Source organism: Sceloporus undulatus, chromosome 1, assembly GCF_019175285.1.
Source record: "Sceloporus undulatus isolate JIND9_A2432 ecotype Alabama chromosome 1, SceUnd_v1.1, whole genome shotgun sequence".
Classification (NCBI taxonomy): domain Eukaryota; kingdom Metazoa; phylum Chordata; class Lepidosauria; order Squamata; family Phrynosomatidae; genus Sceloporus; species Sceloporus undulatus.
This window is the reverse complement of record NC_056522.1, coordinates 805,572-819,525: the sequence shown is the minus strand read 5'-3', so window position 1 is coordinate 819,525 and position 13,954 is coordinate 805,572. Positions and strand designations below refer to the sequence as shown.

At 49.4% G+C, this 13,954-nt stretch overlaps 1 protein-coding gene across 1 annotated transcript in view; it reads left to right on the top strand.

Annotated features, from left to right (window-relative positions):
* GAREM2 (GRB2 associated regulator of MAPK1 subtype 2) overlaps positions 1-13,954 on the top strand; it is a 32,094-nt gene that overhangs the window by 11,654 nt on the left and 6,486 nt on the right. The window contains exons 3-5 of the mRNA XM_042446250.1: positions 6,570-6,700; positions 9,562-10,815; positions 13,494-13,657. Coding sequence (XP_042302184.1) covers positions 6,570-6,700; positions 9,562-10,815; positions 13,494-13,657 — 1,549 coding nt within the window. The remainder of the gene's footprint in view (positions 1-6,569; positions 6,701-9,561; positions 10,816-13,493; positions 13,658-13,954) is intronic.

Genomic DNA, 13,954 nt, shown 5'->3' with positions numbered 1-13,954 from the left:
GCACCGAGAGATGGAGGGAAGGGGCAGAGGATGTGCCAGGAGACCCCCGGCCCCCTTGCCCCTCTGCCCAGCTGGCGCACCAATGCCTCCCCCTCCCCACCATTGCAGCCCCTTCATGCCCACCTCTCCTTTTCCCAGGGGAAAGCCAAAGAGGGCCACAGCTGCTTCCAGGACCACAGGCGGATTGGTTGGCAGGAGGGGTCTCAGGGCTTTCTCAGAAACCCCCCTCCCATGTCATCTCTCTTGCTCTCATTTCTTTGGCTGCACCATCTGCCTCTGACTGCCCAGCCTCTATTTGGTCTCCTTGTTGGCTGCAGATGGAGGAGAAGATGTTGCCCAGCAAAAGAGGGGCAGAACTTGGGGGGTGTTTGCAAAAGGAGGCTGTCACAGCTGGGGTGGGCAGGAAGGAAGGAAGGAAGGAAGGAAGGAAGGAAGGAAGGAAGGAAAAAGGTGGGTGGGTGAAGGATGGGTGGACAGAGAAGTTCTGGGCACCATAATTTAAAAAGTTTGTGTGGACAGGCTGGAGGGTGTCCAGGGGAGGAGGACCAAAATGATGGTCTGGAAACCATGAAGCCCTATGAGGAAAGACTCAGGGAACTGGGGATGTTTAGCCTGGAGAAGAGAAGGTGAAGAGGTGATATGAGAGCCCTGTTTAAATATTTGAAGGGAAGCCACATTGAGGAGGGAGCAAGTTTGTTTTCTGCTGCTCCAGAGACTAGGACCCAGAACAATGAATGCAAACTACAGGAAAAGAGATTCCACCTCAACATTAGGAGGAACCTCTGGACAGGAAGAGCTGTTCAATGGTGGAAGACTCTCCTTTGGAGATTTTGGTGGAGTCTCCTTCCTTGGAGGCTGTCTTTAAGCAGAGGCTGGATGGCCATCTGTCAATGGGGATGCTTTGATTGAGAGTTCCTGCATGGCAGAATGGGGCTGGACTGGATGTCCCTTGGAGGTCTATTCCAACTCTATGTTTCTATCTATGATTACAAAACAAAAGCTTTAAAACACTCTTATAAATATAAACTAGTGCTTCTTAGTTGTTCTCCAAATGGAGGACATTCTGAAATCCCTCCTGGGCAGAAGACTGAAATGTAGGACATGCCCTGGAAAAAGAGGATGTGCCTGGTCTTAATAGAACTCTTTCCAAGGTGGCTTCCAGTAGTGCCCTAGAAACCCCCAGCATGCAGAGAGGGCTGTTGGGGGGGCTTCAGGGGGCAGGCGGCTCAGGAAGGCCATTAAGCCACAGCCACATCCGTCCATCCAGCTGCTCCCTTCCTCTCCAGTGGTCAGCAGCAAGGCCTTGGAGCCTGGCCTGATCGATTGGGCAGCCACTGACCCCTCCACTTGGCCGCCTTTTGTCCTGGGGGTGTCTCCGTTTGTCTCTCTTTGATGACTGGGGACCCCAATGGGAGGCTGGGCAGCATCTGTCCCATCTCTACTGCCAATGTGATTCCATCATTGTTGTCGTCGTCATCATCATCATAATCTCTTACCCATCTCTCCCCATGGATCGAGGCAAGGAACAACAACAATTAACAAACAACACCAATTAACCAGCATCAGTTAAGACACACATCTGTTTAAAAGGAGAAATAAGATATACACATATCTTGCCCTGGACATGATTTGTTTTCAACTTGCAGCTGCCTTGTTCTCAGAGGTGGAATTGTCAGCTGTGCCTCTGAGCATGTGCCAAGTATCTTTTCCTCTCCATAAGCCATAGATAACCAGGCCCTGCTCTCCTGAGCTGCATGCGAAAGCCTTTTTGGGCGGGAGGCTAGCCTGCCCAAACAGGTTTGAGTTGCTGCACTATCTCATGGCCTGTTGTTTTGGGGGATTCTGGGGGCTGCAGTCGAAATAAGTAACTTTTCCATGATGCTGAAACAGACAGATCCTCAGTTAGATTTTTGTACTTTAAAAAGGGAATTTGACCAAAGCTGTGTAAGACGGATCCACGTCATGATGGTTGACTATTTCCAGCATTTGCTTTTAGAATCATAAAATCATAAAGAGACCACAAGACCCATCGAGTCCAACCCCATTCTGCCATGCAGGAACTCACAGTCCAAGCATCCCCATTGACAGATGGCCATCCAGCCTCTGCTTAAAGACCTCCAAAGAAGGAGACTCCACCAAAATCTCCGAGGATGGAGTGTGTTCCACAGTCGAACAGCCCTTACTCTCAGGAAGTTCCTCCTAATGTTGAGCTGGAATCTCTTTTCCCGCAGCTTGCATCCATTGTTCCGGGTCCTGTTCTCTGGAGCAGCAGAAAACAAGCTTGCTCCCTCCTGAATGTGACATCCCATCAGATATTTAATCAGGGCTATCATGTCACCTCTTAACCTTCTCTTCTCCAGGCTAAACATCCCCAGCATCTCCCTGAGTCCTTCCTCATAGGGCAAGGTTTCCAGACCTTTCACCATTTTAGTCGCACTCCTTTGGACACATGGCTCCAGTTTCTCAATGTCCTTTTTGAATTGTGGTGCCCAGAACTAGACACAGGATTATTCCAGGTGGGGCCTGACCAGAGCAGAATAGAGTGGCACTATGACTTCTCTTGATCTAGACACTATACTTTTATTGATGCAGCCTAAAATCGCATTCACCTTGTTAGCTGCCGCATCGCACTGTTCACTCATGTTCAGCTTGTGGTCTACTTGGACTCCTAGATCCCTTTCACACGGATGAGGCTCTCGTTCAGCCAGGTGTCCCCCATAATCCTATATCTGTGCAATTCATTTTTCCGCCCTAAGTGCAGTACCTTACATTTCTCCGTGTTGAATTTCAAATAGAGGTGCTTTAAATGGTTTTAATTCTCTGGATTGCTCAGTGCCATTATAAACATTTTATTGTCTATATTTAGTCTATGTGTTTTGCTTGTACAGTGGGGGCCCTTGATCTCCTTTAGGATTTGGTTCCAAGACCCCCGTGGATAACGAAATCCATGAGTGCCCAAGACCCATTATATATCATCGTCAGCATCGTCATCATCATCATCATCATCATTGCAGTGGGCCCTTGGTCTCCTTTGGGCTTTATTTCCAGGATTCTCCATGGGTATCAAAATCCATGAATGCCCTAGACCCATTATACAGAATGGGGTTATTATTATTATTATTATTATTGTCGTCGTCGTCATCATCATCATTGCAGTGAGCCCTTTATATCCTTTGGAGTTTGGTTCCAAAATCCCCCATGGGATTTTGTGGGATACCTTGAAATAAAAGTGGCTCAGAAAACTGCCTGAGGATCGCGGTGTGGCTGGCGATGATGAGGGTCAAGAGAGATACGGACAGAGCGTCTGCCTGACCTCAAGCAAGCCCAAACTGGAAGTGGCCAAGTGGGCATACAGTAGTTATAGTGTGAAACCAATCCTAAGGCAGAGTTTGGGATTCAAGTGGATTTTCCAGAGGAGGAATGGTCAGACAATCAATGCAAATGTCTCTGGATTTCGTTGTATGGCTTGGCGGCTTCCTCTGCACTCAGGGTGACCAGATGTCCTCACCGCAAAGTTGGACAAGGCACCTGAAAATGTAGGACATTCAAGGAAAATGGAGGATATGACCAAGCAAGAGCTAAAAACACTCATAGGCATGTAAATGCATGCTCCAAATGGAGGATGTTTTGGAATTTCTCCTGGACAGAAGGCTGAAATGGAGGACATGTCTTGGAAAAGGAGGACGTCTGATCACCCTGTCTGCAATGGGCTACATGCCTTAGCCATGTATATACTTTCAAAGTATATAGATTAGATATCAAGTTTTATAACAGAAAGGAGCGGGGCGCATGGGGTAACATGGTTGTGTGTGTACATGTGTGCACATGGAGGAGACACAGTCCCTCAACCCCAAGGAGATCTTTACATTTGGTTTCCCAGCATTATTGTGTTGCTGCCAATTGCCACCAAGTTGACTTTGACTTACGCCGACGCCGTGAACAAGGGACCTCCAAGTCGCCATCTTCTCAGCCTATCTGCTCAGCTCTTGCAGAGTTGGTGGCTTCATTGACGGAGTCTGTCCATCTGGAACAGGGTCTTCCTTTTTTCCCTAATGCCTTCATAGGATCCTAGAATCCTAGAGTTGGAAGAGACCTCAAGAAGGACCCTGATCCAGTCCAACCCCATTCTGCCATGCAGAAACTCTCCATCAAAGCACCCCGATTGACAGATGGCCATCAAGCCTTCTACCTTGTTCTTCTTAATAATACTATAATAATAATAATAATAATAATAATAATTTGTATTCCATTTTTTTCACAAAGGAATCAAAGCAGATTCCAACAGTACTATAAATAAAACATGAAACAGTTAAAAATTACAATTTAAAAACCCCCAAATCCCAACCCTCCCCCATCATAAAAACAGTGATCAACCCATAAAAAGAGATTAAGCATTAAAAAAATAAAAAACTATCCAATAGAAATACATCAAAATGTTGGGCAGATTAGCGGAAGAAATGAATAGCATCAAACAATTTTGGTATCGGTAGCAATAGAGGTGTCAGTAGAGGGGGAGGCAAGTCTAATGGATCTAACCTAGTCTAGGAAGGCCTGCCGGAAGAGATCCGTCTCAATAGCCTTTTAAAGGCTTCCAAGGTGGTAATCTGACGGATCGCATCCAGAGCCTGGGAGTAACTGCTGCAAAGGAACGCTGGGTCATTGCCGAAGGTCTAGTCTTCTTAGATTGTAGCAGGTCCTTCCCAGAGGACCGAAGTGTGGGGTGGATTATGTGGAAGAAGGCGCTCCCACAAGTAGTCTGGACCCAGGCCATGTAGGGCTTGAAAGGTCAGAAACAACACCTTGTACCTTGCCCAGAAACTAATAAGCAGCCAGTGGAGAGATTTTAAAACGGGTGTAATATGGGCAGTTCTGGATGTGCCCACGACCAACCTGGCTGCCATATTTTGTACCAATTGAAGTTTCCGAACTTGGTGTGAGGGTAGCCCCATGTAGAGAGCGGTGCAGAAGTCAAGCCGAGAGGTGACCAGCGCATGCATTACTGTTTCAAGGTCTCTCGGCTCCAGGAAGGGGCACAGCTGGCATATCAACCGAAGCTGAGAGCAGGTGCTCCTGACCATCATATCCACCTGAGCCGTCAGTTGAAGCGACAAGTCCAGGAGCAGCCCAAGCTGCGGACAGAGTCCTTCAGGGGAAGTGTGACCCCGTCCAGAACTGGTTGGCATAACTCCATTCCTGGATTGGGAGTCCCTATTACTAGTACCTCCGACCTCCGTCTTACCTGGATTCAACTTGAGTTTGTTTTCCCTCATCCAGTCCATTACTGCATTCGGAGGAGAGATGCCATCCTTAGTCACTCCTGAGAGACATAGAGAAATATATCTGGGTGTCATCAGATAACACCCGCCCCATGTCTCCGGATGATCTCTCCCAGCGGCTTCATGTAAATGCTGAACAGCATTGGGGGCAGAATTGCGCCCTGAGGGACACCCGACATGAGCTCCCTCTTGGTCGAATAACTGTCCCCAAGTGACACCATCTGGAACATTCCCGAGAGGTAGGACCGGAACCACTGGAGTACAGTGCCCACGATTCTCAACTCTCCCTGGCGTTGTTGTTGTTGTTGTTGTTGTTGTTGTTGTTGTTGTTGTTGTGTGCCTTCAAGTTGTTTCCGACTTATGGCAGCCCTAAGGTGAACCTGTCATGGGGTTTTCTTGACAGGTTTCTTCAGGGGAGGTTTGCCATTGCCTTCCCCTGAGGATAAGAGAGTGTGACTTGCCCAGAATCACCTGGTGGGTTTCCATGGCTAAGCAGGGAATCGAACCCTGGTCTCCCAGAGTCCAAGTCCAATGCTCAAACCACTATGCCATGCTGGCACTTATCAAGTCTCTTTATCTTTTCTAATGAGACCTGATTTCTCATTATCTCTTCAGAGTACGTAGAGAGACCTTGTAACACCTTTGAGACTAACTGGAAGAAAGAAATTGGCAGCATGAGCTTTCCTAGACTTCAGTCTACTTCCGCAGATGCATTTTTTGGAGTGGAAGCCAGAGACAGGGATATAGATGCCATAGGTATATGAGCCTGTCAATCCAAATGACAAATCTTTTGTGTATGGAGATGAAGTTGCAGGACCCGTTTTAACGATAGTCGTTAGTGCGCAAAGGCATAGGAAACTGGTTTTGGTGCATGGAGATGAAGTCTCTGTACTGATTCTACAGACTAACACGGCTATATCTTTGAATTCTTCAAAGTACAATTGCCTCAGTTGAGTCATTTTGGCTTCCAGGCAGAGTGACCAGATCTCCTTGTTGCATTTGCCTCGCTTCATGGCAATTGAAACCGATCACAGTAGGATCAGAACCGGTTTCAAATGGAAACGATCATAGAACCTGATCGGCAATTTGCTTTGAAGCATAGTGGGAATGCGGCCACAGTACATTTGTCATTATCTGCTTTAAAGGGATGTATTGCATCTGTTGTCATTTGTTTTGTTTTCTTGATGTGCATCTGTAAACCTGCCTTTGCCATTTCTTCCTTGACTTTCCCCTATGCAGTCTTTCCTTTGAATGAAACCCTCAGGCGGTGTGTCCTGTGTTCTAATCCTGCAGGGAAGTTTAAGCTGCTGGACCAAGACCGGGACCTCCGGGAGCCCGTCCAGTACTTCAACAGCGTGGAGGAGGTGGCCAGCATCTTCCCAGACCGGGTCTTCGTCATGGAGGCCATCACCTTCAGCGTCAAGGTCGGTGGGTCGCTTGCGCTGCAATAGCCCTGGAATAAAAAGTGGGAGCGTGTGCGTGGGTCTGCGTTTGCAAAGGAAGGGGAGGACCAGCTGCCCCAGTTCTCAACACTTTAAGTCACTTCTCCTGGTCCAAATGTAGAATCTGACCCTTTGGCTGCAGCTTTGTCGCTGCCTCCACTAAGGAAGCCATGGCTGCTGCCCTGATTTTGCAAGACCTGAGCAGGGATATGGATGAGTCTCTTGGAGGTCTCTTATTCAGAAGGGTAATGCCATTAGCACAGAACAACAGAGAGAGTGTGATTTGCCCAAGGTCACCCAGTGGGTTTCCGTGGCCAAGCAGACCAGGATTCGAACTCTGTGGGCAGTCAGTGGGAGCTGGCACTGGGAGTTACCATCGCCAGGTGACGCCAACCCTAGTGACGCCACTGACTCTTTGCATTGTTAAGTCAAGTAAACCTTGCCAGACTGAATTGCTAGACTAAAACACACTAACTTCCTAATAAAATTAAAACAAAAACTTTGGGTTGCAGTGCCATGAACTGCCTGATTGTTGAAACTGTGGCATGATAAATAGACCAGGGCGAAAAAGATGCTCTTAGCTCCATGCAAAATAAACCTTGTTAAACTGAGCACCCGGACAGCTGTGGTCTAAGGCCTTGAAAGCACCATTTCATTGTCCATTTGCTGGGATCTCATACTGCCATTAAAGCCGGGAAGGTGCCCTTGGTTTGGGGTCTTTCCAGAAGCTTCTGCCTGAGAGAGAAGGAAGTGGAGAGCTGGGATCATCCTGCAGCCTTGGTCCCATCCTCCGTCTCACTCTCTCTGGTCCTTAATGCTTTGCTCTTCTCCTGGACTCAGCAGTCTGTTGAGCACAAATGCAGACCTTAAGATACCTATCCTGGCTTTATGGACTGTGCTTTAAGCCTGGGCTGGAGACAGGACTTGGAAGGCTGCGGGTGGGGGGCACATTTTAAAGCTTGTGTGCCTCCGCCTGGTTTCCTGGTGGTCCTCACCCCAGTGGAATCAGGTCTGCTTTGACAGACAGATTCTCTGAATAGGGTTGCCAAAATAAATAGGGCCCCTTTCCCCATTCTTGGGCCTGTGTCGTCCTCCCTGTCCTCGCAGTAGGAACAGAACTGAACAGACCTTTGGAAAAATGGCTTTATTAGACTACAATGCCCAGAATCCCCTGGCCATCCAGCATGGCCACTACCTCCCTCCCTCCCTCTTTTCCTTTCCTTTCCTTTTCTCCCTCCCTCCCTCCCTCCCTTTCTTTCTTCTCTTGCAAGCTTGCCCTCCCTCCCAGCATCCGTCCCTTCCCTTTCTTTCCTTCCTTCCCTCCCTCACTCCCTCTCTTCCTTTCCTTCCTTCCTTCCTTAAATAAATAAATAATAAATAAAACTTTTATTTGTATACCGCCCTTCCTAAGATCAGGGCGGTTAACAACAATTCAAAACAATACAATTACAACTACAGTGCAATACAAAATAACAGTGCAATACAATACATTAATATTAAAATCAACAATTAAAACCCCTAAGCCAGCAACCCTTACTGTCCGGAAGGGTTGGAGCGGAGGGCAAGATGGAATTGCCATTACATTGAGAATGCAGATTGGAATAGGAAGGTCTTCAGTTCCTTCCTAAAGTGGGCCAGGGAGGTGGCCGAGCGGAGCTCAATGGGCAGCTTGTTCCAGAGGGTCGGGGCGACAATAGAGTATGATCTCTTTGTTGTGGAGACCAATCTCGCCCCTGGAACCCTCAGTAATTGCTGCCCAGATGTCCTGAGGGTGCGGGGCTGAATGTATGGAGAGAGGCGGTCCTTGAGGTATCCTGGGCCCAAGCCATGTAGGGCTTTATAGGTTATAACCAACACCTTGTATTGCGCCCGGAAGCGAATAGGCAGCCAATGCAGATCTTTGAGCACAGGTGTAATATGACTGGTCCTGGAAGTACCAGTGACCAGTCTGGCTGCCATATTCTGTACCATCTGTAGCTTCCGGGTGTGGTACAAGGGTTGCCCCATGTAGAGCGCATTGCAGAAATCCAATCGAGGGGTTACCAGAGCGTGTACTATTGTTTCAAGGTCCCTCTGGGCCAGGTATGGACGCAGCTGGCGAATAAGCCGAAGCTGATAACAGGCGCTCTTGACCGTCGCATTCACCTGAGCTGTAAGGTGAAGCGACGAGTCAAGAAGCACCCCCAGACTGCGCACGGAGTCCTTTACAGGAAGCGTGATCTCGTTCTGGACAGGTGGAACCACCGCCATTCCTGGACCAGGGGAACCTATCACAAGTACCTCCGTTTTCTCTGGATTCAAACTGAGCCTGTTTTCCCTCATCCAGCCCATTACCGACTCCAGGCACGCCACGAGAGGAGAGACGCCATCCTCAGTCACTGCGTCAGTCGGAGACATAGAGAAAATTATTTGGGTGTCATCAGCGTACTGATAACCCCGCGCCCCATGTCTCCGGATGATCTCTCCCAGCGGTTTCATGTAAATGTTAAATAGCATGGGAGACAGAATGGCTCCTTGAGGGACCCCAGATATAAGGGCCCTCTTGTCGGAGCACACGTCTCCCAGCTGCACCATCTGGAACCTCCCAGAGAGGTAGGAACGGAACCACTGGAGCGCAGTGCCCCTGATTCCCACCTCTACCAGGCGCTCCAGAAGGATACCATGGTCTATGGTATCGAAAGCCGCTGAGATGTCCAAGAGCACCAACAGGGACACGCTTCCCCTGTCGATGCCCAGACGGAGATCTTCCTTCCTTCCTTCCTTCCTTTCCTTCCTTCCTTCCCTCCCTCCATCCCTTCCAGGGTCTCCTTCTTCATTCCCCCCTTTTCCTCTCTGCCCCGCAGGTCGTCTCAGGCGAGTTCAGCGAGGACAGTGAGGTTTACAACTTCACCCTCCATGCAGGGGACGAGCTGACCCTCATGGGCCAAGCGGAGATCCTGTGCGCCAAGACCCCTAAGGAGAAGTCCCGCTTCAACACTTTGCTTCGGAAGCTGGGCAAGGCGGGCGTCCCTGGCACCGGCACTGGCACAGGCAGCAGTGGCATGACTGGCATCAGCGGGAGCATCTGCGGCAGCAAAGCCCTGAAGGGCAAGATGCCATGCCTGATCTGCATGAACCACCGGACAAACGAGAGCCTCAGCTTACCCTTCCAGTGCAAGGGCCGCTTCAGCACCCGCTCCCCGCTGGAGCTGCAGATGCAAGAGGGTGAGCACACAGTCCGCAGCATCATCGAGAAGGTGCGCCTCCCGGTCAACGTGACTGTGCCCAGCCGGCCACCCCGCAACCCCTACGACCTGCACACCATCCGAGAAGGCCACTGCTACAAGCTGGTTAGCATCATCTCCAAGACAGTGGTGCTCGGCTGCGCCTTGCGCAAAGGCGAAGTGGTGCCCTTCCACTTGCTCCTCCTCACCGACATGCCCCGCTTCCTCCTCCCCGAGGGCATGCTGCGCCCAGGGGGCATTGGGGCCGGGGACCCCCACCTGGAGAAGCTGTTGCGGGAGAGTGCTACCCTCTGCCAGGAGCGCTTTGACCCCAATGAGTACTCCAAGGCTGTGCGGGAGGCCAAGCCGGACTTCTCTGAGGAGTGCGCCAGCCCGCGGCGGGTGCAGCTGTGCCTCCAGGGCTGCTACGCCCGTGACGAGTTGGCACACTCCTTCCAGTGCCTCTCCCTCTGCCTCTACAGTGCCAGCACCACCACTGCCGCATCTTCCTCCTCCTCCTCCACCGAGAGCACCAGCCAGGACTCAGGAGCCGGAAGGGGCCACCAGCGGCTGGTCCTTCCCTCCCGAAACCAGGAGCATGCTACCTTTTTCTCTGAGGACCCTGAGCGGGAGTATGTGACGCCCGACTGGGCTGAGCCCACGTTCCGGACGCCACCGGAGCTGCCTTACGAGGAGCTGTGGGCCAACCAGAACTATGCAGAGCCCAGTGGGCAGCCGCTGTGGCCAGAGAGTGTCCACCCCAAGGTGGGCCCGAGGGACCTCATTTCCTTCGCCGGCCTGGGCTCTCCCATGGGGTCCCTGCGCCGTCCTGGGCTGCTTAGGGAGGACCCTCCAGGAGACGCACCACCCCCCGTCCCTCCCAAGTCGGATGCGGTAAGTGTCCCGCTTTGCAGGTGAGGATGGCAGGACTCATGCACACATGCGACTTTGAGGTCTATCTTAGGAGGGGGAATAAAGCAGCTGAACTTGCTTAAGAGTTAATATGTATAGAGGTATTGTACCACTTTTGGGCTCGTTCCCACTATGATTTAAAGCGAATCGCTGATTGTTTTAAATGGTCCTTGTTCCCATTTGAAACCAGTTCCTGTCAAAATTTGATCGATTCCTGTAGTGATAAAGCGAGGCAAATGCAACCCCCTCCGCTCTTTCCTGACACTCGTTCTTTGGCAGTTCTTGTGAAAAGAACTGATTCCGAAGTATGTTCAACAAGTGGGAACAACGGATCTGAATTGCATCATTCTGGAGCAGAGGGATGAATGGCAGAGGGGTGTTTACCGTCCCTCCCCAGTTTTTGGGAGATCCACCATCCCCCCCCCCCCGGGGCTGCCTTTGTGCTTCCGATGTGACTGATGGGCATATGATTTTTTTAAAAAAGTTAAATTGATAGAAGATTCGATTGATTGATTTTGGAACCACTTGCAATCAGTGAAGCAAGTAGTTGCAAAACCAATTAATTAATTCTTCTATCAATTTTTAAAAAGTAAAATTGATAGAAGATGTGATTCATTGGTTCTGCAACTACTTGCCTCTCTGACTGCAAGTAGTTGCAAAATAAATCAATTGCATTTCTATCATTTCATTTTAAATATACATATATGGTTCCCAAGCCAGGCTGCCTGGGCTGCCACTTATGTCACAGATGATTGACATACATATTGAAGCAGCACAAACTAGTAAGGACAACAATCATGCCAAAAAAGAAGCAATTCTAAGGGGATAATGAAAAGATCTGCTTTCATAGTGGGAATGATGGACCTTTTGGAATCAATTTACCAACATGGAGCGAAGGCGAATCGCACACCGGTTTAAAATGTAAGTGGGAATGAGCCCAATTGAGTCCTAAAGTGCACTGATAAGCGGTATAGAAATCATAGAATCATAGAATCATAGAATCATAGAGTTGGAAGAGACCGCAAGGGCCCTGATCCAGTCCAACCCCCTTCTGCCATGCAGGAAATCCAAATCAAAGCATCCCTGACAGATGGCCATCCAGCCTCTGTTTAAAGACCTCCAAGGAAGGAGACTCCATCACCCTCTGAGGAAGGAGTGCATTCCACTGTCAAACAGCCCTTACTCTCAGGAAGTTCCTCCTAATGTTGAGCTGGAATCTCTTTTCCTGCAGCTTGCATCCATTGTTCCGGGTCCTGTTCTCTGGAGCAGCAGAAAACAAGCTTGCTCCCTCTTCAATATGACATCCCTTCAAATATTTAAACAGGGCTATCATATCACCTCTTAACCTTCTTTTCTCCAGGCTAAACATCCCCAGCTCCCTAAGTCCTTCCTCATAGGACTTCATGGTTTCCAGACTCTTCACCATTTTAGTTGCCCTCCTTTGGACACATGGCTCCAGTTTCTCAATGTCCTTTCTGAATTGTGGCGCCCAGAACTGGACACAATATTATCCCAGGTGGGGCCTGACCAGAGCAGAATAGAGTGGCACTATGACTTCCCTTGATCTAGACACTATACTTCTATTGATGCAGCCTAAAATAGCATTGGCCTTTTTAGCCGCCGCATCACACTGTTGACTCATGTTCAACTTATGGTCTACTTGGACTCCTAGATCTCTTTCACATGTACTTTCATTCAGCAATGTGTCTCCCATCCTATATCTGTGCATTTTATTTTTCTGCCCTAAGTGCAATACCTTACATTTCTCCGTGTTGAATTTCATTTTGTTAGCTTTGGCCCAGCTTTCTAGTCTATTCAGGTCATTTTGAATCTTGATCCTGTCCTCTGGAGTATTAGCTATTCCCCCTAATTTGGTATCATCTGCAAATTTGATAAGTATGCTCCCAATTCTGTCATCCAGGTCATTGATAAAGATGTTGAATAACACTGGGCCCAGGACAGAGCCCTGTGGGACCCCACTGGTCACTTCTCTCCAGGATGAAATGTAATTGCTATTGCTATTGCTAACTGGAAAAAGACTAATGTAGACTTTCGTCTACTCATTCATATGCTTATGGTGGAGAGGAAGCCAGGGACAGATGAGAGTGTAGGGGTTTAACTGAAGAAAACTGAAAAGGGATGTTGGCTACTGCAGACCCAGTCAGTATGAGTAGAACCCATAAGCTCTATGTGATATGTAGTTTGCAGAACTGGACGCAGGATTATTCAAGGTGAGGCCTTACCAAGGGCAGAATAGAGTGGCACTATGACTTCCCTCAATCTATACTCCTATTAAATTTGAACCCATTGCTTTGTTCTGCTCTCCAAAGCAGCAAAAAACAAGCTCCATCTCTACAAAGCATCCCTTCAAATCAACAGCCGTTGTGTCCCTGCTCTGTCCTCCCTTCTCCAAGTTAAACCCTTCCAGCTCCCTCAGTCCAGGCCTTTGACCCTCTTGGTCACCTTCCTCTGGACACGGTTCTGCTCCTCCGTGTGGCTCTTGAACTCTGATGCTGCCAGGGCTCTTCCTTCAGACTCCAGACTGAGTCTACTGTGTGCACCGCATCTGGCAAGGTGGCCGCAAAATGGACGTGGGCTTCTAGGTGGTTACGGGAAAGCTGATGACCACCCCTCTTTATGCCCTGTTCTGTCTCTTCCAGGTGAGAGAGGAATGCCGCCTCCTTGTCGCCCCACCAGTGCCTCCGCGGGGCCCCCATGGCCCCCCAACCTCCAGCCCTCCAGTGCCAATGCGCTTCCCCAAGCTCCAGGTGGCTGCCTCGCCCAGCTCCAGCCTTTCGTACTACTCATCCGGACTCCACGATGGGTGAGTAAAGGGACGTTTGGGCTTGCAAAAGGGTTGGGGAGGGGGATGAGGAGGTATGGCCTTCTCTGCGAGTCCTTGGGTGGCTCTGGGAGGGGTTCATAGAATCCTAGAATCCTAGAGCATACCCTCCTGATTTTATATAAGATACGAATCCACCTCCTTGAACTTCAGTGTCGCTTTGTGTTCTGTTTTTAATAGCTAATTGTTATGTATTTTATTGAATTGTTGTGTCTTATTCTGCATTGTACCCCAAATTAGGTTGTGATCCCACCTCGATCCACCCGGGAGAGGCGGGAA